The sequence below is a fragment of the Passer montanus genome, unplaced genomic scaffold (genome assembly GCF_014805655.1).
Source record: "Passer montanus isolate IOZ18808 unplaced genomic scaffold, ASM1480565v1 scaffold140, whole genome shotgun sequence".
NCBI classification, from domain to species: Eukaryota; Metazoa; Chordata; class Aves; order Passeriformes; family Passeridae; genus Passer; species Passer montanus.
Genome location: NW_024360942.1, coordinates 173,870 through 199,260, shown reverse-complemented (window position 1 = coordinate 199,260; position 25,391 = coordinate 173,870). Strand labels below are relative to the sequence as shown.

Below are 25,391 nucleotides of genomic sequence, written 5' to 3'. Positions count from 1 at the left end.
AAGGCGGGGTGAGGGCGAGGCGGGAGAGCCGCAGCCGCCGCCGCAGCACAAAATGGAGGAGACCCGGGGCGCGGGGGAGAGCGAGGGGGCGGGAAAGGGAGGGAGGCGCAGCGCGCATGCGCGCCGGGGCCCGGGCAGGCCGCGCGCGCCGCGGCGCCGTCAACTCCGGAGCGGCGGCGACGTCACGCGGCTGGCCGGCCCCTGGTCCCTGTCTCGCGCATGCGCGACGGCTCGCGAGCCGTCCTTGGACGCGGGCGACGCCGTTTGCGCCTGCGCGGGCGATTCTCCCGCCAGGCCCCGCCCGCTCAGTCCCGCCCGCGCGTGCGCACAGCGCGCTTTGTTCCCCCTCCCCTCGGCGCGTCTCGCTCCCCACCATTTTGTGCCGTGATCGCCAGGTTCGCTGCTGGGTTGTGCCGTGTTCTCCTGCGCGTTCGGGCTCGAGGCCAAACACCGAAGGGGCCTTGATGGCGGAGAGTCAATCAGCGGCCGGACTGGGGGATTTCACATCCCTTGGCGGGGCCGCGACTTTTGGTTCGGAGCCTGAAACGCGGCGGCTGAGCGAGCTGCGAGTCATCGACCTGCGCGCTGAGCTCAAGCGGCGGAACCTGGACAGCGGCGGCAACAAGAGCGTCCTCATGGAGCGGCTGAGGAAGGTGAGGGCGAAAGGCGGCGGGGGGAGCGGGGGGGCCGCGGCGTGCGGCCATCCGGGTCCTTTGTCTGTGGCGCCCTCGGCGCGTGCGCGCTGGGGCGCGGGGCGCTGAGGGGAGCCGGGCTGCGCTGAGGGGGAGCGGGGCTGCGCTGAGGGGGAGCCGGGCTGCGCCGAGGGGGAGCCGGGTGCTGAGGGGGAGCGGGGCTGCCCTGAGGGGAGCCGGGTGCTGAGGGGGAGCGGGGCTGCGCTGAGGGGAGCCGGGCTGCGCTGAGGGGAGCGGGGCTGCGCTGCTGCCGCCGGGCTACCCGCGGGGTGTTGCTGGGCACCGGCGCGTCCCCTTTGCTCCGTTGCCTTTGCGCTGTTTCGCGGCGCCGCTCTGCGGTGCGGGCGCCCGTTCTCCATCGCCGCTCTGAGCGCGGCTCGGGTTGCGCTGGGTGGAAGGTGAGATGGCCTCGGCCTTCCCGTCGCTGCCTGACCCCGGCGTCCGCGCGTCCTTTCCCTGTTTACCCTCCCGTTCCCCCGGCGTACACACACGTGCCTCTTCCCCGTGCCTGTTTTCGCGCTTCTCCGTGCCGTTCGCAGAACGGGTAAGCTTAGAAGGGATTGCAGTGGGTCATCTGCTCCAGCAGGGTTTTGTCCTAGAACCCATGGTACAGGGTTTTGTCCAGACAGTTCCTGAATATGTCCAGTGAGAGAGACTCCACACCCTCCCTGGGCAATCTATTCCAGTGCATGCTCACTTGCACTGTAAAGAATTTTATGCTCCTATTTAGGTGGAACATTCTGTGCATCAGTTTCTGCCCTGATGCTTGGCACCCTACACTTGACCCTGTTCCATCTCCCCGACCTCTCTGGAATGTATTCCCACAGACTTCCATGAGGCCAGAACAGCATGGTCAGCTTTGGCCCTTTTGTGAGTTCCAACAAGCCTGGATGTTGAGGAAAAACTCAAACTTGAGCTCCTGTGAGAGTCTCTCCTGGTTTTATACTGTTGATGTGCTTATGTGCAGAGCAGGGAGCTTTGCTGCCCAGCTGTAGCTTTGTTTGCCTGTGGGGATGTGTTGCACCCTATTATTCAGTATTTCTGACAGGTTGTACAGCTGCCTGGCTGTATGACCTGACCTAGGGAGAGACACCAATGTTTCTCTCTGAAAAATCCTAAAAAATGCCGTTGTGGTTAAAGCCAAGCACCACATAACTGTTATCAGCACTGTTCTCAGCACAAACTCCAACCACAGCCCTCTGTCAGCTGCCATGAAGAGAATTAATGCCCCATCCAACGCCTGTACAAATGCACAGCAGCAAATCATACAGTGGATATCATCCTGCTGTCTCCAACAGGCCATTGAGGAGGAAGGAGGAGATCCTGATGAAATTCCTGTGGCCTCAGAGCTGACCACAAAGAGAATGCCAAAAAGAACTAGCAAAGGTACAGTGTCTGGACACTTGCAGTTCCACTGTTTGCATGGTGCTAGAACTGGACATACAAACTTGTTTTCTCCTGTTGAATTAGTTTAATTTTTTTAAAAGTTGCTTTTTACATCGTTGAAAATGTTAAAACTCTCTTGCATTAATGACCAATAACAACTTTAAACCTGTTTTATTAGCAAGTCTTGAAAGTCAAAGATGAAACTGTAAATTGCAGGTGTTTCTGTGTTTGTGACCACCAGTAGAATTGTGTCAGGCACAGAGCAAGCAGCTGCAGCATAAGCTCCATGGAAAGCCTCTATAATTATATTTCAGTTGTATACTCTATTTAACTATATGTTGCTTTAAAATGTTGAATATTGTATGTGCCATTTTACACGTGGCTTACTTGAGTTGCTGATAACTGCTTCTTAAAAATACTTTCTGATTAGAAACAGGTTATTGAGCTGCTTCTTTTAAGACAGAGTAGCTAAAAATAGAAAAAGAGCTGTTATCTTTGAATAGCAGTACAAGTTTGGGGGTGACAGATGTGCATAAATGTGATTTGTATGTCCAAGATCTTGAAAGTGAACACTAATTCTTAAATCCATCTAATTAGGGGAGGTGTTTTCATAACAGTCTTAAGGTGTTACTTTTAAATGGATTACCCAGAGGCTGTTGTCTTTTTAGGTATTGGAAGTGTGGTGGAATCAGACTGTAGCTTTAGAAAAATACTGTAGCATTTAAAAAAAATGCTGCTGGTAGTTGGTGCTCCTGCTGTTTGCTTTTATGGAGGGGCAAGGGGACCTCAGTTACATCCTGAGGGATCAGCCTCTTCAGCGTTACTTCTTGTAACAGATAATTCAGCAAAGCTTAAACATAGTACAAAATGTAGTGCTACATCTCACTGCAGTGATACTGTTTTTAGGAAGAAAGCCAGAAGATGAAGGTGTGGAAGACAATGGTCTAGAAGAAAACTCTAGAGATGGGCAGGTAAGTGAAATCATGATTGCAGTTACTGGGAATGTGCATGGTGTGACCTGCAATAAACACACATTTACCCTTTTCTCTCTGTAGGAGGATATTGAAGCCAATCTGGATACCTTGCAGGACATTGACATGATGGATATTAGTGTGTTAGATGAAGCTGAAATAGATAACAGCAGTGCTGTGGACTGTGGAGAAGATTACAGTCCTGACAATATTCTTGATTCCCTCTCTGATAATAAAGATAATGTCGAAGCAGAAATGAAAGAGCTTCCTGATCAGCTAACAGAAAATGAGGTGAGTGAGTGGAGGTCTTTGTAATTTTTCAGAAGATATTTGATAGAGATATGGGCACATGTAAAAGGTATTTCAGTCCAGTAGAATATAGGACATGAATGTGATCTGGTTTCTATTCCCCATTCACAGCTCTCATGTCCTACTCTTCTAAATGGTGAATATCCTTGAGGCTTGAAATGTTCTCAGTCGACAAGTCACCATCTTCCTTACCTTGCAGCATCAGCTTTGCTTGCTGTGAAAGGAGCCTGGAATTGAGAATGCTGTGTTAGTTTCTGTATTCTCTCTTCCTGTCTGGGTGTTGTATGTGTTGAAGTGCATATGTACACACATCCAGGTATTTATATATATGGGGAGAGAGAAAAATAAATTTTAAACTCTGGTAATTTGGGTATCTTTTCTGCAGAAATAATGCTCTGGTTTAAGAAGCTATGTTGTTCTGTTTTCTCATAGAGGTTGATAAAATAAGGACTTCTGTGTTGCCCTGTTCTGACATTGCCAGGCTTTTGATTGGTTTTGAGAGCAGCTTGCAATGTCATTTGCAGACAGCATAGGGTTATCCATGTGTCACATTCCCTCCCCAAATGTTAACCTTCTTGGATCCTTGTGGGTTTGTTTTAATTTATTTTAGGTTGTTCACTCACTGAACAGAGCATATTCTTTCTTTGGCATCTGCATATCTGCTTCAACTTCTTATCATTTTTCTTCTGTCACCTGAAAAGGGAGATTTTCTCAAAGCCTTTGTGTTTGACTGGTCTGTCAGTGCCACAGGAAAGCCAGAACCCTTGGGCCCACAAAGTGTCAGCATCCTGTTCTGGGCACCCTTCACTGGGAGTCCCCTGGGTCAGAGAGTGATCCAGTGCCCTGGGGAGGGTCACACAGTCAGAGAGCCCTGTCCCAGGTCTCCTCAGCTGAGTCTGTTACTCACTGCAGGCACTGGTGGTGCCCTTGAAGGACTCACACTGAGCCCTTTATGGAATAAGAGCATTAATATAATAGAAAATCACAACAGGTTAAAGTTCCAGGATTGCTGGTGGTAGTATCCTTCTGCAAAAACCCCCACCATATTAACCAGCTTTAGTTCCTAACAGAAGCTGGCTGGAGTTCATCATTCTTCACACTTAGAGTACAATTCTTACCCACCAGACATCCCTAAAGGGAAAAAGGTTCAGACTGTTGCAGTGGAGCTTTCCTTAACTTCTCCCCACTTTAAACTTACTTTTATACTATTTTTACATTTAGGTGGAGCTGGTGTGACTCTGGTTTTACATCCTGTTCAGTGGGGGTAGTCATGCCTGGAGGTGGGTGACATCAGTGTGACATCTGAGGTGACTCTTGCACAGAGCTGTGCATTCTGTTGGGTCAACGGCAAGAAATCTTCTGTCTTTTCCTTTGGTTGGCAGCTGCTCTGTGGCTTACCAGCTGCAATTTCCCACTAAGTCCCCACTCTTGCAGGGATTTCAAGAGAGCCTGGCTCTGGTGTCTGCACCCCAACAGACCAAACAAACACAAAGGCTTGGAGAGAATCTCCCCTTTCATGGCACTGAACACAGAGTTGTGGCAACAGCATCCCCTTCACCTGAAAGGCAATTTTGTGATGTTTTGTAAATTAACCTCATGTAATGGATGAGATTTGGTTGCATGTTATCCTCAGCTCTTTAAAGAAGAAAGATTTTTGGGATATGTTTTCAGTTTGGAAGAGTGTAAACCTAAGTTGGCTTCATTTCTAACTTGTTTTTTTTTGTTTAGAAAGTAAAGTTAAAAAGTGGGAAAGTGAAAAAACATGTTCAGTAACCACAGAAATGTGAGATAAGACTCTAAGAATAAGTTTGACATACACAATGTCCTATTGAAATTAAAATGAAAAGTAATTGGAGAAAGATATTTAAATATCAGGTATGTTCATACATTGCTCCTCATTTCTGGGTCACACTCTGAAGTAGCAATTGAGATCTGTCAAAAACTTTATAGTATTTCTAGTTTTCTTGAAAGAGAAAATTAAGTATAGGTTTATTTTCCTTAAGCTGCTTTTGGTAAGAAATACTTTCCTTCCTTTCTTACTCTTTTAGGAAGATTATGATGAAATTGAAAACAATTTAGAAGTCTCCTCTTCAGATTTAATTGAAATGAAGGTAAACTGAAAATGTAGCTGTATTTCATAGCTGTATGTTGTAGTATTAGTATTTACTGAGTTCTCAAAAGAAAATGTGACCATAATATGAAATTGTAACAGAATCCAAGACCTTGCTCAGCACAGTGTGTGAATGAAGGTGCCCTGTGGTTTTTTCCCTACTTTGCAGTCAGCTCTCAAGATTTCCTTCACTTTATGGCAGACAGGATCTTATACTGCTGATTTCTTCTCTCTCCCACAGCTCTATGAAGCAGTAGCTGGGTTTCTTTTTTACTCTGTAGTTGGTGTTGTGGTACACAAAGATACTTTATTGGTCTCTTTATAATTCAGAGTTATTGGGAGAATGCAGTTATGGCTGATATTTTGATTTGGCTTTAAAGTGCCAGAAAAAGTACTTCTATAAAATACTCATTTCCAGTGGATGGGGAAAAAAGAGCTAAATGTCATAGATGAATTTGTTTAGTTTTCAATTTTGGGATTGAGTAGGGAGTTGTTATTATTCTGTGTTGGAAATTACGTTTTATGAAATCCTCATTCTGTGGTCTTTTTTTCCTAAACAGAAAATGGAGAAGCTACACCTGGAGCCAGGTACTGTTAAAGAAAAACATATTCCTGTCTTTTCAACTAATACTTTTTAAACCATTAACTATTAAAAAACCCAAGCAAACAAACATAATTTGCATTATTTTTATAATGGACAATCCAGATCATGCAGGGTCATAGAGATTGGAAACCCAATCATATCCCCAGATCTGTGAAGTGATGCTTGAAATACTTCCAGTGAAATGAAATGGTTTAAAAACCTGTTAAACTACATAAGTGGATTTAGAGAAGTTTAATCACAGTTATAAAAGCTAAATATTCTACTTGTAAACAGATCTTGTGATATTGCACACACCTTAACTCTGTTACTAAGTAGAGAGCAGTGAAAGCAGTAAAAAGATATTGTAGGGCTTTAAAATGTAAAGATTAGTTACTGGATACAGAAGAAAGAAGAGAGTTTCTTCATGGAAATTTCATACAGATACTTTTCCCTTTCTGGACTGCAAACACACTCATGCACCATCAGAAGATGCCCAGTTCTCATGTTGGACTGTCTCTGCTAAAAGAATTTCACAGAAATTTAAAAATTGAACTCTCAGTGCCTTGATACGTTCAGTTAAGCATCTCGGACTCTGGAAGCTAACTAGAGAAGAAACAGAGCTGAACGATTTGCTGAAGAATATGAAGGCTGAGGCCGAAGTTTTTTGTAAAATGAGTGGGGGCATTTTTCTTGGCTGTTGAGGTGGTAGGGCTGATTTGGCAGGGTGTGAGAGAGCAGGTAGCGTGGTAGGCGTAACACTGTGTACACTAGGGTTTTCCAATCTCTGTGTAGCTTAGCAGTTCTCTTGGTGTTAGTGTGGCAGCCATGCCAGTTCCACAATTGTGATTGCTGTATTTCCCTGGTGATTAAATCTTGTGCCGTTCTATTCCTGTTAAATCCGTAGAAAATGAGAAAATACTCGACATTTTGGGGGAAACTTGTAAATCTGAGCTACTTAACGAAGAACCTCCCGAAGCGGAGCGGGCGCGTGCGCAGGAAGCCAGTAACGCGGGGCCAGGCAAGAGGCTGGCTGAGGAAGAGGACGCTCTCGCTGGCGCTGAGCTGGAGGAAGATGCTTTAGCTTTGGACAGCAAATCGGCCCAAGCTTTGGCAAGGAAGGAAGCAAAGCGTTTAGTGGTAGCAAAAGGGGAGAGAAGTGAACAGAGCCCCGAGGAAGAGGCCCCGGACTCTGAAGGTGTAGTGGTAGAGACCCTAAGCGATCAGAGTAGCAAACGCTCCCAAGGCCTGGAAGCCTCTAGTGGGGAGGCAGCGGAGAAAGGCGCAGGTGCCGAAGCCAGAGCTAGCAAAGAAGATGGCAAGAGAGCAGAAGACAAAGCTAATTCTGAGGAATCTTCCCCTGCCACTAAAGAGTCCTCAGCCAGTGAGGGCGGTGATCAGAAAAAGAGGTTTGTTTTTTCTCCGTTCTAGACCAGATGCTATCTTTTGTCATTGGTCCTTAAGTGATGCGAATAAGCTGTTTCCTTCAATTGGCCTCCGAGACTGATGAAATTGTAGCCTATTCCTAAAGGTCTCTTTTATTTCTCCATGTGTAGATATAATTTTTTTTTTGTTAAGAACTGTGGGTTTGATTTCTTTCCTTCCTCAACCTTCAAAGGTTGTTTCCCCAAATTAGTCTTATTTGTAATCATCTTCTTAATGTAAGTCTGTTTAAGAATCTGACTTCGTTATTTCTTGTCAGATTTCTTAAATCCACTATACAAAGGTGTGTTTTCGTTTGCAACATATTTTCTGGTAGGTATTTAATTTTAGCTTTTTTCATAGTTTATATTTAGTCACTTTTCTTTCTGACTTGAATAATGTGGTGTTTTGTCTTTAGCCCTGTTGAGGAGGACAGAGATACAAAGATAATCTCAAAAGATGAGAAAGGTATGTTTGTTTTCAAATGTAAATCTTCAATGATTACTTGGGTAGCTGTTTGTCTTGGATGGGTTATTTCATTAGTAATTGATTGCAATCTATGCGGTTGTTAATTAGCATATATTCACCTTTTTCTGCTTTTTGTCTGTAATGTCAAAGTATTTTCCTTTTATGCATTTTTTCAGGACATGTGCATTGCACTGTTGTGTTTGTATCTTGATTTTCAAATGTCAGTGTTAATACTTGGCAATTATGGTTTTTTGGCACTGGAGATGCCCACTAACAGCTGTTAGGAACCTTTTTCATTTGTTTGCTTTACTATACACTTGGAATTCTCCTTCCCATCTTGTGTTTTGCTGAAGTAATTTGGGATCCAGTATTCACATACTTAAATGCCACAAATATTACAGCTTCATGTTGTCTTGAAATTATATTGATTTTATTAATTTTTTGTTCACACAGATCCTGTCTATGGTGCAAATATGCATCATAAAAGGAATATAATTTGATCAGTGTCAGATACCTTCATAATTCTTGCTTTTAATTAATCAGACAGCTGAGTCTTTGCAGCTCACCCCACCTCTGTTCTCTTACATGCTGCTGGCAGGTACTTCAGCACTTTAAAGTATGGAAGTTCCAGCAATTCCTATAAAAATCAAGAAATTTCATCATGTGGTCTGACTGCCAGCTGGACAGGAGGAATTGGATTGGTTTTAATTGGGTTTTACAACCCAGACTCACCTCCCTGTCAGCTGCTTTTTCCAGGATCCTGGGTTATAGCTGTTTGCACAAGCTGCTGGACCTGCCTTGTTAGGGTCAATTTACCTCTTGTTTCCAGTCTGTAATTTTGAGTTCTCTCATTTCAGAATATTTCAAGGAGTTTTCTGTGCATGCTGTCCTTTACCTAAGGACTTGAGTGTATAATTTTTGTGGACAGAGAACACCCTTCCTTGAATTTGCTTTCAGAGCCGCCTTCAGGAATTTGGGTGTCTGAAACCACCTTGCTCCTGCATCCCTCTCTCCAGTGGATGTGCTGTGTTCCACAACATTTGTTTTGTTCATGTTCTGGCTTTGTGAACAGCAGTGAGAGGGAGCTGCATGACTGTGTAACATTCTCTGCATGCAGAACAAATTGACTGAGCCAGAAGGAACCTAAAATAGTATGTACAAGTCAGGTCTGACTCATACATTGCTATTTGCCCACTTGTATGAGAAGGTTTTATTTAGGATGAAGAGTTCTCCATATTCCATGCGATATTTCTGAAAACTGTGTCAACAGGAGTGCAGAAAAATAAGTTTTTGAGCTCACCCTGGTGGGTTTGGCTGTCAATGGATGCACATCTGAAAGATTTCTCCAGTGTTGATGGTTGGCTCCCAATACCTGCATTGTTCTTGGCTCAAAGTTGAATATTTTCAAGTCCCAGTATTTCTTTGTCTTAAAAGTGTAGAGCCATTACAGGAGCACTTTTTAAAGTCTTGTGGGAGGGCAAAGCCTTACATTACGACTGATCAATCCTTAATCAAAAAAGACATTAACATAGTTTTTAAAATCTTTAAAAAACTCTTTGGTAAAGTAGCAGAGAAAAGAAAAACGAGCACTTTCTTCTTTCTCCAGAATTGTGGTGCCAGAGTAGCTGCAGACAGTAATTTTTAAATTGTAGAAATGTGTGGAGTAAAAGCATCAAAGCCTTTGGCTCAGCTTTTTAAAACACCAGGACAATGCATCTCCCACGTGTTTGTGTGCATGACATACCTTTGTCCATGCACTTCTGAGATAAATGATGGCACGAGTGTGCTCACCTTTATACCAAAAAAAACCACCTCTTTTGGGGTGCTTTTGGAAGAGATTGATACAAATCACTGCACCCTTCCCTAGGAAGCCTGTGTAAATATTAATTTAATTAATAAATATAAATTTAATGTTACTATAAGTTTAATATTAACTGTGTTCTCAGTTACTTGCCAGTGACGGAGATTATCAGGTCATAGAAGATGGAAAGGCACCCAAATAAAATAGCATTTTGGAAAGGTTCTGGGAGAAATTACTTCCCTCAGTGAGAGATTGTGTAAAACAAAACCCCAGAACAGAAGTATGGAAGTAGAGAGCTGGAGTGAAACCCATTCACTGAGGCCTTGGAGCTGCCCAGACTGACAGAAGGACAGTACAGACATTTCAGAGCAGACTGGAAACACAATCCTTGTGTAGGTGCTTCATGCAAACACTGAACCTTGGGCTGCAGTTCACTCTTTAATCACTGATGGTGGGTGTCCAGACTTGGCAAGTTCATTAACATTTATTTAATCACCTTTGTAGCTGAGATGCAGAATTGGCCAGGTGTTCTGGAATTCTTGTATGGTTTAATCAAGCCAGGTCTAATTTCCTAACTTCCTAGGCCAGGTCTTTCTTGACTCCTGCAGCTGAGGTCAGACTGAATCCCAGCTGTGGATCTGTGTGGGCAGAAACAGAAATTTCCTTGGTTTCTTGGTGGTGAATGGCTTTCCTTGGGAGGAATTCTGCAACAGCATTCCCTTGGACTTAAGATAAAAAGGCAAGACATGAGCACATGTGGGGTGCAGATACAATTCCTACAGCTCTTCTGTAAGTTACTGGGATCTACCCTGGCACGTTTTGGAGGGCCTCAGTTAGTTCAGAGGTGCCTTAATCCAGTTGCTGTCTTGAAGAATGATAAAATACTTTTGTATCAAAACTCATAGTTCCACCCAAATTTTTGGTCTTGTAATGCTTCTTACCTTCAGCAAAGCAAATCATGGGAGGAGAATATCACACAATGCATTTTACTTGCTCTGTGATATAAAAAAATTAAAAATGTGTGATCCTGCTCTGTTTTAAATCACGTAACGATTCAAGTAATTAATCCCAATAATTAGGATTTGGGGTATGTTTTGGTTTTGTCTGTTTGTTTTCCCAACTAGGTCGCAGTGCTAGCAGTTCTGGTAGAAACTTTTGGGTGAGTGGATTGGCTTCCACCACCAGAGCTACAGATCTGAAGAATCTGTTTAGCAAATATGGGAAGGTAAGGGGTTATTTTTGTTGTTGTTGTTGTTTTTTGTTGTTGTTGTTTTTGTTTGTTTTTGTTTTGTTTTGGTGTTTTGTTTGTTTACACAAGTTTGTTTGAAACTGTTAATAAGACTTTTTAAAATCTCATCACTGCACGTACCCATGAAGGGAATCCAATTACCAAAAATACTGTGGAATATCAAGGAAAAGTACACACTGAATGACTGGAGGTTTTTTATTCTGTTGCCCAGCATATATAAAAATAAATATAAAATTACATTTGTGGTCCTTTATTTTAAATAGTAACTGTATACACAATTTTCTGTGCTCCAGTATGGTATTTTCACCTGCTGGAAATTCATAGGCAACTGTGAATTTAATGCTTATTAAAAATTTCCTTAGGACTAAGTAAAATATGCAGTAAATATTGAGACAGAATTACTGGGGAATATCTTAGGAATTACCTTAGTAACTTATATTTTAATTTATCAAGAGTTGGCAGTTCCTTTGAAAAACACTTGCTTGGGTAGTTTGGGATATGGGGAGGTGTTGTTTGGTTTTGCAGTTGCTGTTAAGGACAGACAAAATGTCAAATCTCCCTGTCAGCTGGAAAATTGCAGGAGTTCAATAAAAGGCTGGTATCAGAGCCATCAGTAAGGATTTTTGTCAGACCTCTGAAGCTTATTTACAGATAACTACCAGCAGATTGTAGTAAAAGGAAATTGTATGTGCTGACAATCAGCCATTGCTTGTCATGTTTTACTGATGAAAATACTCTGGAACTTAAATATTACTTTAAAAATAGGTACAAAAGTTGATTGATTGTAGCACAGCTTGGAGTTTGGAAGTCATGGAACTGGTAAAACCTTTTTAATGCTCCTTGTAATGCAATACTTCCATTGATTTGCTTAGAATTCCATCTGGTAACCTAAAATGTTGGTCATGGAGATGTGCCACAAAATTTTAAATGTAATTAAAAGCTACACAACAGCCAGCCTAGCATTTGGCTCTAGATAGATGCCATGGTACCATTGAGTCATTTAAATAAAATATTGTTATTTTCTTCAGGGTGTTAACAGAGGCAGAGCTTCCTGGAAGTAGATGTACTTGTGCAATAAAGCAAATGCTCAGAAGTAGGTTCTTTATTCAGCTGTGCTTTAAAACATCTCTCCTGAAATATGATTGATTTCTGTATTACAAAGTGGGCTGTATTGAATATCTGAGCATGTATAAACACCATTTGTGTCACTTCAAGCTCTAGTTTTTGGGGAAACTTCCATGTTTCTTAAAAATTGCAGATAACATTGTTGATCTGCCTCAGCAGTAACACAAAAAAATTTTTTTGAGAGAAGGTGGCACTTAGCAGCTGAGCATTAATGTGGAAATCTGCTTAAAAAATTGTGTTGGTTTTTACTATTTTATACTAAACCAAAGTGATGTTGTTGGTGTAAAGTTAGATACCTTTTAAAAAATTTTTTTTTGTCGCCTGGGGGGTCTTTCTCTGGAAAATAATTCAATCTTTAGCTCCCTCCTCTTGGTTCAGCTTTTGTAGCATTCCACTGGTAACAGAAACGTGGTTGGCTCCAAGCAGTGCTCCTTCTCTATTTCTTAATCTCTCAAAACCAGAACTTTCCTGCCTGGTAATGGCCAGATGTTAAAAAGAGCAGAAGTGGAGCTTGTAGTTGGTGCTGTTAAACCTTGGGGACTTGTCACAGGGAGAGTAATTCCAGGTTTTTTTGGGAAGGTGGTGGGGGCCAAGGTGGTGACCAACGCTCGCAGTCCCGGCGCTCGCTGCTACGGCTTTGTCACCATGTCCACAGCTGAGGAGGCCACCAAGTGCATCACCCACCTGCACAAGACTGAGCTGCATGGCAAGATCATTTCTGTGGAAAAAGTGAGTACTGGGCCTCAGAGATGCTGAGTTGCCACCAGATTGTGCAAATGGTCGAGGCCACATTCTCAGCTGATGATGTGCAAAATAAATTTCAGGCAAAAAATGAACCTGCTGGGAAGAAGACAAGTGAAAAAAAAGAGAGTGAAGCAAAGAGAGAAACAGTCAGTGAGAGGTACTGTGTTAAAAATTCTCCTACCAAAGGTGTTTTGCTGTGCTTCAGTCTGTGTTTATGTCAGAGAAAAGTTAAATTACAGTAAGAATTTCTATGGCAAACGTTAAAAAAGAGGAGTACATGGATTTTTTCAGCTTTTACTACAAGATAGACTTCAGTTGATGTGCAGTGCCTAAATTAAAATGTTTCTGTTGTGTGCTTTAAAGTAGACATTGGAAGGTTGTCTTTTCAAGCACACCTTTTAATTTAGCTATGTTTGAGGTTTAGTAATGATTGTGGAGCTTTCATGTCTTAAATCTGTAGGAAAGACCATGTGATAATTTCAATCTGTGTGTCACTGTTTCTTCATTACCTCGTGCCTCATTGGAATGGGGTTTCCTCCAGGTCCCAGACAGTTAAACAGAGTTGTCCAAGATCTGTTTCCAGATCATGTTCATCTTGAGCACCGTGCTCTTCCTCTCTAGCCTTGCTGGAAGCTGAAAGAGGCACTAAGAGAGTGAATTAAACACTGAGAACTTTGCCTTCTTGAATTAGCTCCTTGAGGCATAACTTCTGTTAAAATGCTACTTGCTGAGTAGCATTTAACAGAATTAGCTTACTTGTTTGCTATAATTTCACCCAGTTTCCTGACAAAAGTGGTTCATTGTCATGTTGTGTAAGAAAATCTGTGGGCACTAAGCACATGGTGGTGTGAATTTGTCTTCATGCTTCCAGTTGAGATCCTGAATCCTGGCCAAGTTTATTGACCACTGTACAGGATGGTCTGAATATCTTATTTTATGGTGCAGGAAGTTGTGGAAGGAAATGTTTGGAAACCTAATAATGATTGTTACCACATCAGAGTTCTGCCTTGTTGCTGGCATTTCCCTTGATTTTCTTTTCTCTTAGTCTGTATTAGTCTAATCTGTATCGTTATCTATCCACAGACCTGGTGGTGCTAAAAGGGATGAGAAATCTGACCAAAAAGATGATCCTAAAAAGACAGAAGATAAAGATGAAAAGGAAAAAAAAGATAAAGATGACCAGAAGTCTGGTTCATCAGATCAGCCTAAAACTGTTAAATCAGGTGGGTTTTTTAATACAGATACGTTGATGTAGGAATATTTAATTCTTTCCAAAGATGGTAGGATTGTTTCAGATTTTTATTTGGAAATCCAGAATGAATAAGAGGAAGGGGAAATGTTTAACATTGTGCAGTTCTTAAAAGTAGTGCCTGGATTGGGTGGAGTGAAAGAATTTATTTTGAAGAGAGGGTTAAATGCCCATTTTCACATTTTAGAGAACATGGTGTAGCAATGAGTGATGTAGGTCATGTAGTCTGATTGTTTCTTTCCACTTCTGATTTATGTAGGAAGTAAAGGAACAGAGAGAACAGTAGTCATGGATAAATCCAAAGGAGAACCTGTTATTAGTGTGAAAACATCCACTACATCAAAGGACAGAGTAAGTGATGCTTCTGCATGGGAAACATTTTCCTTAGAAACAGATCCTGAATCCTGCCAGGCTCTGTATAACCCACACTTGTCTTGCTAGTTTGTCCAATTAGAGTCTCTATAACATGGTTTTAATTAGTAAAATAGCTCTCATTTGATTGATCCAGCAGTCAAATCCTGCCAAACAAATGGGGCAAGGTATCACTGTATTAATATATGGTGTCTGTAATGGTAAAACAGAACAGCTTTTGGAAAAAATCAGGGACCAAGCTTTTAAACTGTACAAATGGAAACAGAGCTCAGAGTACTGTTTGTGCTGGTTGTCCTTTAATAAAGGTATCACTGTATTAATATATGGTGTCTGTAATGGTAAAACAGAACAGCTTTTGGAAAAAAGCAGGGACCAAGCTTTGAGATGTGAACTGTACAAATGGAACCAGAGTTCAGAGTATTGTTTGTGGTGGTTGTCCTTTAATAAGTTAAAGTTTCTCTTTTAAATACAGAGCGTTAAGAGCCAGGACCGCAAATCAGAGAGCAGAGAGAGACAAGGGATTGTCCCCTTTGACAAAATCAAAGCACAGAGGAAAATGAGGGAGGCAGAGCAGCGCCGGTAAGAGCAGCACTGACACTGTTTGGGGCTTTTTCTCTAAAATAGGTACAATTTCCATTTCTAATAAAATAAAAGAGACAAAAAGGCCTTCAGGGTTTTTCCCCACTTAGAGACTAATTTAGGTTTTTAATTATTTTTGATGGGACTCTTTTTGTTTTCATATGTTTAATAGGTTTCATTATGTTTAAAAATGATAATTGCTGTCCTTGCTAGAATTGTGACCTGGATTTCATGTTCTCCATGCATTAAAAAACTTCTATTTCTTACCTAAAAGTAGTCAGATTGAACAGGAGGAAAATGTTTTTGTTATTTTTATTGAGGAGGAAAAAGTTTCTCCGTCCTAGATAAATTCCTGAGCTTTAGTAGAGTCATTATCCACCATATCATCCCGCCTTTTTTTACAGGAATAAAATATTCTTCACAGATTCTTTATTTCAGTATAAAAATGAACTGTGGGCATTTGGATTCAGATTCTCCTGATCCTATAGAAGTATTTGTGTGCATTTGGATTGGGATTCTCCTAACCATACAGAAGTATTTCCCCCTGGGGATGGGTTTTGTGGGAGTCATTTGATGAGTTGTTAAATAAATTTGTGTACGCTGAGTGTCTTCCCTCCACACGTGTTAATTTCAAGGGGATGATGCAAGTTTGCAGCCACCATGGTTTTAATTTTTAGCACTCTTTTGACTTCCTTTTTTGTTGAAGCATTGCCTGTGTCACTTCTGTCTCTGCTCAAACAGCACCCGCGAGCGCCGGGAGCGGCAGCAGCACCTCCAGACCATCCGCGAGCGGGAGGAGAGGGAGAGGCTGGAGATCGCTCGGGAGAGGCTGGAAATAGAAAGGCAGCGCCTGGAACGGGAACGGATGGAGAGGGAGAGGCTGGAAAGGGAACGGATGCACATCGAGCACGAGAGGAGGAGGGAGCAGGACCGGATCCAGCGCGAGAGGGAGGAGCTGCGGCGCCAGCACGAGCAGCTGCGCTACGAGCAGGAGCGGCGCTCTGCCATGAGGAGACCCTATGACATAGATGGCAGGTAAAGCCACCAAGTCCTGGTGGTGCCAGGGAAATGTCACTGCCAGGTTCTGTCTCATCTGTCTGGACTGGAAAAAGCCATACATGTGTGTCGCTCTTGCGCTGAGAATGACACAGGAACAGGTGAGAGGCAGGATTGTAGAAAAAGTGAAGGAGGTTTTATTCACGAGAACTGCACGGTTTTTATAGAGCGATACGATAGGTTTTATTTGATTGGCTAACTAACAAAAACATCATCTTCACATACTTTCCGTGAAAAGAACAGGAAAACAAAGTAGTTAAAACACCACCTTGTTTATACTTAACAAGTTATCACATCTTTCCAACTTCCTAAAATTTCTCACAAGCCACTGTGAGAAACGCTTGCCGTTTCTGTTCCATGGCATTCACACGTGCTCTCAGCAGTTGTTGGTTGCATTGAGATGGCTGTGTTTAATAGCTCAGGTCTTTCAATGCCCTTTTGAACTTAATGTCCCTTCTTTTGGTTTGGAAGGAGGAACTATCAATTGCCTATCAAAAGGCATTTATTGAATATCAAAGCGACCCCCATGGCAGGGAGAAATGACACATCCGACTCTGTTGATATCAGAAGGCTAATTAGTTACTTTATTATACTGTATTACACTACATCGAAACTGAATCTGAGCGCGAGAGGGAGGAGCTGCGGCGCCAGCACGAGCAGCTGCGCTACGAGCAGGAGCGGCGCTCTGCCATGAGGAGACCCTATGACATAGATGGCAGGTAAAGCCACCAAGTCCTGGTGGTGCCAGGGAAATGTCACTGCCAGGTTCTGTCTCATCTGTCTGGACTGGAAAAAGCCATACATGTGTGTCGCTCTTGCGCTGAGAATGACACAGGAACAGGTGAGAGGCAGGATTGTAGAAAAGGTGAAGGAGGTTTTATTCACGAGAACTGCACGGTTTTTATAGAGCGATACGATAGGTTTTATTTGATTGGCTAACTAACAAAAACATCATCTTCACATACTTTCCGTGAAAAGAACAGGAAAACAAAGTAGTTAAAACACCGCCTTGTTTATACTTAACAAGTTACCACATCTTTCCAACTTCCTAAAATTTCTCACAAGCCACTGTGAGAAACGCTTGCCGTTTCTGTCCCGTGGCATTCACACGTGCTCTCAGCAGTTGTTGGTTGCATTGAGATGGCTGTGTTTAATAGCTCAGGTCTTTCAATGCCCTTTTGAACTTAATGTCCCTTCTTTTGGTTTGGAAGGAGGAACTATCAATTGCCTATCAAAAGGCATTTATTGAATATCAAAGCGACCCCCATGGCAGGGAGAAATGACACATCCGACTCCGTTGATATCAGAAGGCTAATTAGTTACTTTATTATACTGTATTACACTACATCGAAACTGAATCTGCACAAGCACTCCACTCCACTGCCCAGAATCTCATGACTGTCAGCCAACTGTCCTGACACACACACGTGGATTCAATTGGTCAGTGAGTCAAAACACTCACACCAGAATCCAATTACCAATTCCCTTCAGTATACAGTCTTCCACAGTGCATTCCACTTGTGCACAACAAGAGGAGCAGCAATTGAGATAAGAATTGGTTTTACTTTCTCTGTGATACCTCATTGCTATTCCCAGAAATATCCTTGGGAAGGTGTGCCTTGATTTTCTCTGTGAACAGAAATGCGACCACAGGCATTTATTATCTGGGCTGAAATGAGTCTGTTCTGTCTTTCAGGAGGGATGATCCATACTGGCCAGAGGCAAAACGAATGGCCATGAATGACAGGTACCACTCAGACTTCAGCCGCCAGGATCGCTTCCATGACTTCGATCACAGGGATCGCGGGCGTTACCAGGAGCATTCAATAGACAGGTTGGTGTCTTACCTCCCCTGCTGCCTGAGAACAAAAGACAAAAATATGTACTTATGTCACATCTTGCTCCTATGCTGTGTGCTTAGTTTGCATTTTGTTTTTCAAGTGTCACGTAGTGGCTGTGGAATTTCTCTTCTAAACCCATGAAAAGATCTGTACTGTGCCATGAGTTAAAGCTTCTGGCAGGATTGATCAGTGTTTCTGCAGTGCTGTTTCACGTATTTGTAGGATTCTGAAAAACTTCTAAATAGTATTGTAGGCACCTAGAATTTTAACAAGAATATTTTGGCTTATATGTTAGGACTAACTGTGTTCCAGCTGTTTATGCCTTTTGTGGATAATATGGCACAATGTGGGAGCAGGATTTTTCATCTGTGTTGTTAAATAAATGGATTTTTATAGACTGCTGTGTGTTTTACTATCACAGTCTGATTCTAATTGTCTGTTTGTAGGAGAGATGGATCCAGAACAATTATGGGAGATCGGGATGGACAAGTGAGTTGCTTTATAGACCTACAGAAATATCTTTATATCTCATAACCTGGTTTTCTGTAGTGTGTGTGTCAGATTACATTTCAGTTATTGAGAATTACATTATATCTACCAAAATATGCTGGAATAATCAGATTGTCTTATTTACTTCAATAAGATGAAAATCAATTCAAAGACTTGTTTATTATAAAAGTTAGATACAGTTATTCTGATAGAAGACAAAGCAAGTGAGTTGTGTCAAAATACAGTATTCCAAAAGATTGCATAGAAGAGGCAAAGGTACAAATTCACTCTCTGAGGTTACATGGTAATAACAGCTGAACTGTAGAGATGTTTGTGTTTGAGGGCTGGGGGAAAGACTTTCAGGGCTCATTCAAGCTGTGACAGATGAATTTTATGGAGTCATAGTATCCTCAGTGGCCTTTACTGTGATGTTTGGAGGGACCTGGATAGGCTGGAGAGTTGGGCTGGTGGGAACATGCTGAAGGTTGTGTCAAAATACAGTATTCCAAAAGATTGCATAGAAGAGGCAAAGGTACAAATAACTCTCTGAGGTTACATGGTCATAACAGTTGAACTGTAGAGATGTTTGTGTTTGAGGGCTGGGGGAAAGACCTTCAGTGCTCATTCAAGCAGTGACAGATGAATTTTATGGAGTCATAGAATCCTCAGTGGCCTTTACTGTGACGTTTGGAGGGACCTGCGTAGGCTGGAGAGTTGGGCTGGTGGGAATATCCTGATGGTTAGGCTGCCACTCAGTGGCTGTCTGAAAAGACAAGAGTCAGTGAGCACAAACTGGAACACAGTTCCATCTGAAGAGGATTCAAATCCCCTTTAACTGGGAACACTGGAACAGGTTGTGTGGAGAGCCTGTGCAGTCTAGCTGGGAAAGCCTGGAGCTGGCTGACCCTGAGCAGATGTCAGGAGGTGCCTTCCCTCCCAGATGATTGTGAGATGGAGCAGTCAGAGCTGTGAGCAGTGTGTGAGAGCTCTGTCCTTGCAGCACTACCCAGACGAGCGCCACGGAGGCCCCGACCGGCACTCGCGGGACTCGCGGGAGAGCTGGGGAAGCTACGGCTCCGACAGGAGGATGAGTGAGAGCAGAGGGATCCCCCCCCAGTCACGGTTAGTGCTGAAAGCACCTCTTCTCCTGCTCCTAAGGAGTGTTTCCATGTGTCAAAGTTTTTGGAAGATGTTCTTTTTTCCCAGCTTTCACCAAAGGTGTATTGGATGGACTGCAGACGATTTGATGCCTTGTGCATCAAAATGTGCATTCACCTGATTTTTTTTTTAATAACTTCACATCTTAAAAGACAATGCTTTCCATTAATTTTAATTAACATTCCTATCAAAGCTCTCTATTTTAGTGGTTCTCCCCCAATATCTTATTTATTCATCATCTTAGTTGATTTGACCAGAAAAATTCTTCAGATATTTTACTTAACAGATAGCAATGTAAATATGTAAGATTGACATGGGCCTTGGTAAGACATTTCAGTAAGTTTGTGACTTAGATTCAAATATAAAAACTATTCCATATGCTCTGGCTTGTGTGAGGAGATGGGAATTCCCTTTCTTCACAGGGATGGACGTGACTGGGGAGATCACAGTCGGAAGTTTGAAGGGCACCAAGATCGTTCCTGGCAGAGCAGCGTGGATGGAGGGATGATAGGACGGGATCACGAGAGATGGCAAGGTATGGTTCTTGCACAGCTCCTTAGCTGTGCTGTGTGAACAAAATACAGACATTGTCCTTGAAGTCAGACTCTTGCTGTGGATATAAAGGGACTTTGAACTTTTTTAGGTGGTGCGGTAGAGGCAGACCTGGCCATGTGATGCATCGTGGAGGCATGTCAGGGTAAGAACTTTAAAAGGAGCAAAGTGTTTTCCTATTGAGGGACATTTCTTCTATTTAAATTGGCAAAAGAAACATTTTATGGGAGTTAATCTAATCTAATCAGTTATCTAATTTGTTGCTTAAATATCAAGGAATAATTAAATATCCCCATGGTTTTTATGTAATACATTTTATGGAAGAGTGAAAACAAAAAGAACACCCATTCTAGCAACCTGAGTGTATCAGCATGAGCAAATATTAAAATGTCTGAATCCCTTTCCAGGCGTGGCAGTTTCATGCAGGGGGGCAATCAGAGTCAGATCATGCACGGAGGAGGAATGCAAGGAGAAGGATTTGCTGGCCAGGAAAGGGCAAACAGACCGAACGATCCTCGTTTCAACCGTCGCTACTGATTGTGTTTGGTTTTTAATGCAAGGTGGCAAGTGAATCAGATCTGTTACCCAGGGTTACCATTAATTGTAACTTATGGGCTACTGTAAGTGTAATTTTTTTTAAGCTGCTGCCATATTATGTCACTCAATCCAATGTGAACTCATTTGTTTTGTAAGGTGTTGTTCATATCCCATTTAAAAATGTTTGTTAATGAAGCATTCCATTTTCCATAAATAAAAGCCAGTTTACAGTTACTTGCTTTGTTTCAGCAGTCCCTGTCAAACAGATTTCTTGTTTCAAAGATGAAGTGTCAAAATGCCTTACAGGTGTCCTTTTGCACTCTGAGGAAGAGTGAAATACTGTGGTTTCCCTCACAGCTGTCAGCTACCAACCCGTGTAACCATGGCCCATGTGCCACCATGAGAGAACATTTGTGGATCACAGCTGCCAAAGTTTGAATGCCCTGCCACTGCAAAATTGCCACAGGAACTTGCAGGGCAAGTGGTGAAGAATGCTTTTCATCTGGTGTCATGTGCAATATAATGCCTGAAAAATGAGTTAAATTCTGTGATAGCAGCACAGCTTCTGTAAGAAACAGCACAGAGGTGCTTGTCAGCATCACTTTATTTAGCTACTGATAGATCAGGGTAGTCCAAAACTCCACCAGTCTTAAAGCTCAGTAATTTTACCTAGCAGTCCACAATTTCCTTAGAAGCAGCCACTGGCTGTGCTTTGGCATAATTTTGTGTTGAGGAACTGACATGAATGAGATTGGTGCAAATGATCTGTTGTTTTGTCATATCCAAGTTATAATTTGTCTTTGTGCAGACATCTCTGGAGGAACATGACCTTGGCCTTACCCTAAAATGGGTTTTCTGATGCCAAGAGGAAAAAACCTTTCATTTGTAGGGTCGCTGGGGATTTTCCATCTTTAGAGAAGGGTTTTTTTATGAGTGGCATGAAGATATTTTTTCATTCATCAATGGAGAAAGCATATTACAATGGTAAAGCTTTGGAGAGCAATCATCAAAGGGCAAAGAAGTGGTACAGAAGATCCTCCTGAAAGTTCAGAGCACGGCAGAGGTGCAGTATTCTGTTTGTACACTGTGTGCTTTGCTCAAAGTGGTTCTGTTTGGTTTCTAGCAAAGCCAGAGAGAGGAAGACTCTCTAGATGAATGTCAGGATTTCCTAACCTCCAAGTGGTTCTGTTTGGTTTCTAGCAAAGCCAGAGAGAGGAAGACTCTAGATGAATGTCAGGGTTTCCTAAGTGGGAGGTTTGGCCTGGTGAGAAGGGAGAGTACACTGGAACCAAAGTTGTGCTGCTTCAAGAGCAATGGACATTGCAAAGTTAGGGAAGAAATGGGGCAGCAATAGAGGTTATTTGGGTTCTGGGGTGCTGTGAAGCATCTGGCACCTGCAGGACACAACTCCAGGGTTTACTGAGCTTGAAGCTTCCATCTGGACCGTGAGGTTTAAGAGCTGCTGCTGGAGCCATTCTTCAGGAATTAACTTAAGCACTTTTTAAAGCCATTTGCATCTTAGCCAAATCCTCTGAAATCTCTGGGCAGTTGCCTTCATCATGTATCTATTTGTTAAAAAAGGAAACAAAACTGCAAATCCTCCTTCATCCTCATGTTCTGTATTTGCTTCCTGACATGAGTAAGGACTCATCCTGCTGCTCCCTGTTCTGCAGCTGTGTTTTGGCACATTCTGTAATTATAACAATCCTATCAAAGAGGGTTAAAAACACAGAATCCATTTGTAATTTTATTTTACAAGTGGTGCCCTCCAGGCCACTGGTGCTCCTTACACTTGCCTGGTCTGTGACTGAAGTGACCTTGTGAAAGTTTTCATCCACATTAAAATGAAAATGCACAGTCTGCCAACTGGGGCATGGTGCAAGCTAACAAAAGGTTTCATGCAGATAAACTTTGCTCAGTTACTCTCCCCTGTGTTTGTATAATCCTCCTAGGCCATCTTTTACAGCATCTTTTACTGTTACCTTGGATTTTTGATTTTTTTTAACTCTTGTTGGCTTGGTTTGAATTAGATGGCATTCACCTTCAAGATCAATTCAGTTTCAGAATAATCTACTTCCTTTCCAAGCTTTAGGACAGAAGCTGTTCTCAGCACATGGCCATCACTTCATCACAACTAACTGTGATTCCTGGAGCCTTGGATCAGTGCTAAAACAAGCAATTATTCCACTCTGCAGGCTAAAACCAACCCAAATACAAAGGAAGTTCCACCAAAGTCCTTTATTGTAGCCCTTACATGGCTGAGCTGCCCTGCAGAGGGGTCTGAGAGAATCCTGAACCCTGGAGAACATGTTCATTTCACAAGATCCTTCACATACTTCCAGCCCTCCACTGTGTATTCACAGGCCCTGGTGGGAGCTACAGACAAGGCAGACATGACTGTGTGCACTCCTGCAAGGAAAGCAGAGAAGAATTACCCCCAGATCATCATTCAAGCCAAATTTCCAATTTCCAACACCACCACTGTAGATCTCTTCAAGCCCTGAGCATTTGTGACAGAAATTCCAACTTCAGTGTCTACATGAGCTAAGACAATGACAGGACTGAGCTCAGTTCCTTGTTTAAGTCCTGTTTTATTTCTGGCCTTGCCACAGACTCCATGGGTGATGGGTACATGTCACAGTTATCTGTGGATTGTGTTTCCCCACAGTTACATAAAGACTCTTTGCTGCACCATAAAACCTATATATAACTTAGGTATTTATAACATGCTTTGGCCCTCAAACAAAAATGTCTAAAATTCTAATAACAATGGGAATGCTCATCTCTTCTGAAAAGCCAAAAACTTAGCTCAGACTCAGTTAGTGAGCAGTTATTTTACCTTTATTCCAGGAAGCAGAGAAGGAAAAGTCAATTTTTGGAGTGGATGGGAGCTAGAAAGAAAGAGACAAAATATCAGCACTCGAGGGGTTTCACTTGGAATTCACACCACCTTGGCAAAGCCTCTTGACCTCAAAACCACTTAGGTGCCTACTCTGCATAAGCCTCAAAAGAGACCAGACATGATGCTTAAAATCTGGGCTTTGCTCTTTCCTGCAATATAAAGAAGGTGCAAAAGGTAGAACATATTATTTAGGTGCTCCTGAAAAAGCATCTCCATGGCTGTCTCTGTTAGTTTATAATTGTTTGTGATATGAAAACTCTTCTCAAACTTTAAGCAAAGGTCTCTTCTGAGGATTTTAAAAACTAAGAATTACTCATAGAGGAGGGGCCTCTTCAAGCAATTTAAATTCAATGTGAACTGTGAAAAATTGGGAGGATAATATTTTCATTGTTTTTCTTAATAACAAGTAGGATGCTTCAGAAGAAAACTACATAGTGAAATACCTCCCAGAGCATGTTTGCAATCCCCTCCTTGACCCTGCACAGGCTGCTTACCCCTCTTCTTTGAAATAACATGTGTGAGCAATGTCTCTGCCCCAAATTTAGCATTTTATTTGCCTTCCATTTCAATCCTCTTCAAAATATTTGCCATGTGAAATCCAGTTTCAACAGTAAAACTCCTGCCAGCCTCACTGGAATCAGAGTATCACCCCCATATTTTCTCCTCCTGACTCAGAGGAGGTGTTTGTGTTGCAGGGATCACCTGAGCAGCTCTTACCTCCCAGCCCAGGTAATCTGTCCACTCTTGGATAGCTGGAGGCAGCGTTTCTTGAGCTTTTTTGAGTGCTTCAGCACCTTCTGTGCCACTGCCCAGCAGCCCCTGGTCATATGCCACGTACACAGCAGCTCCAGCCAGGCCTCCTTTGACCAGAAACCTGAAAGAATTGAAAGCACAGCAGTTCAGTTCCTGTTCTGACCATCAGTGCATCTCTCCCAGTGGCTGTGGCTGCCAAGAGGGTATCAGTAAAGAAACCTCATGTCTTACTTAGGTAAAAATCAGCAGAAATATACCTACCTATGTTCCTTTCCTTCCCAGGACAACTAGTTCCTGTCAGCCCCTTGAAACTATTCCTAATTCACATTTTATCAGTGATGGTTTTCAATATAAAAATGAGAAAGTGTCAAATTCCTCGAGAGCATGTGCCACTTGTTAAAGCCTGAGAATCACTGGCATATTCCTCTGCTAAAAGCAACTAAAGGATTCTGCAGTGGGAAAACCATGCATGTTAATGATGTGGTTCTTCCTGATAAATCTGGTATTTATTTAGTAATTCTGACAGACACCAATATCTTGTTAAGCTCATTACAGCCCAGTGAACACCTGGCCATGGTGTTTGCATTGCCAAGGCTTTTAAAGTTTCCCTGCGTGATGTGCAGTCACCAGTTTTACAGCTGTGATGGCAGCCTACAAAAGGGAAGGGAATATTTAGCATTTACTGGCATTTCTATTATAAATAAGAGATCTGAGGTGACTGACTTCCCCAGACTCACACGGCAGAGATGTTTTCCCTTTAAAAAACAGCAAAACAAGGGGACAACCCAAAATTTGGCAGACAGTGGTACTGCAGTAGTAGGACATAGGATAGATACAAGAGAGCTGGGAAGAAAGAACAGATTTTTAAAGTCGTGTATTCACACGCTTTTCGGGGAAAAGCGATTTCTCTGCTGAAATGCACCCCAAGGACACCCTTCCGCACTGCCTCGCTGTGGGTGCACCCACAGCTCCGAGCCCCGCGCTACTCCCAGCCTCGTTACGTGTCCATGCCCGCAGACAGCGGCGGGGCCTCCCGGCGAGCGCAG

At 42.6% G+C, this 25,391-nt stretch overlaps 2 protein-coding genes across 5 annotated transcripts; one reads left to right on the top strand and one right to left on the bottom strand.

The window, feature by feature from the left end:
* Window positions 1–90: 90 nt before the first annotated feature.
* SAFB (scaffold attachment factor B) lies at window positions 91–20,924 on the top strand. 4 transcript variants are annotated; one of them, XM_039700435.1, is made up of 21 exons: window positions 91–653; window positions 1,991–2,078; window positions 2,985–3,049; window positions 3,134–3,340; window positions 5,407–5,469; window positions 6,029–6,056; window positions 6,956–7,457; window positions 7,889–7,938; window positions 10,864–10,964; window positions 12,693–12,842; window positions 12,938–13,014; window positions 13,941–14,080; window positions 14,366–14,457; window positions 14,951–15,057; window positions 15,799–16,092; window positions 17,810–17,947; window positions 18,401–18,443; window positions 19,444–19,565; window positions 20,024–20,136; window positions 20,245–20,298; window positions 20,561–20,924. In XM_039700435.1, exons 1-20 carry the CDS (start codon window positions 117–119, stop codon window positions 20,274–20,276), a joined length of 2,949 nt encoding a protein of 982 aa, XP_039556369.1. In that variant the 5' UTR covers window positions 91–116; the 3' UTR covers window positions 20,277–20,298; window positions 20,561–20,924. The 4 variants fall into 4 exon arrangements, with proteins under 4 accessions (XP_039556369.1, XP_039556371.1, XP_039556368.1 ...); XM_039700437.1 differs by having other exon boundaries at window positions 20,226–20,298; XM_039700434.1 differs by lacking the exon at window positions 91–653 and adding an exon at window positions 832–1,236.
* A 1,985-nt stretch (window positions 20,925–22,909) lies between these two features.
* On the bottom strand, window positions 22,910–25,170 carry MICOS13 (mitochondrial contact site and cristae organizing system subunit 13). Its single transcript, XM_039700412.1, has 4 exons — window positions 25,155–25,170; window positions 24,310–24,503; window positions 23,530–23,581; window positions 22,910–23,099 (listed from the first exon to the last, which is right to left on the bottom strand). Exons 1-4 carry the CDS (start codon window positions 25,168–25,170, stop codon window positions 23,002–23,004), a joined length of 360 nt encoding a protein of 119 aa, XP_039556346.1. The 3' UTR covers window positions 22,910–23,001.
* Window positions 25,171–25,391: the final 221 nt, after the last annotated feature.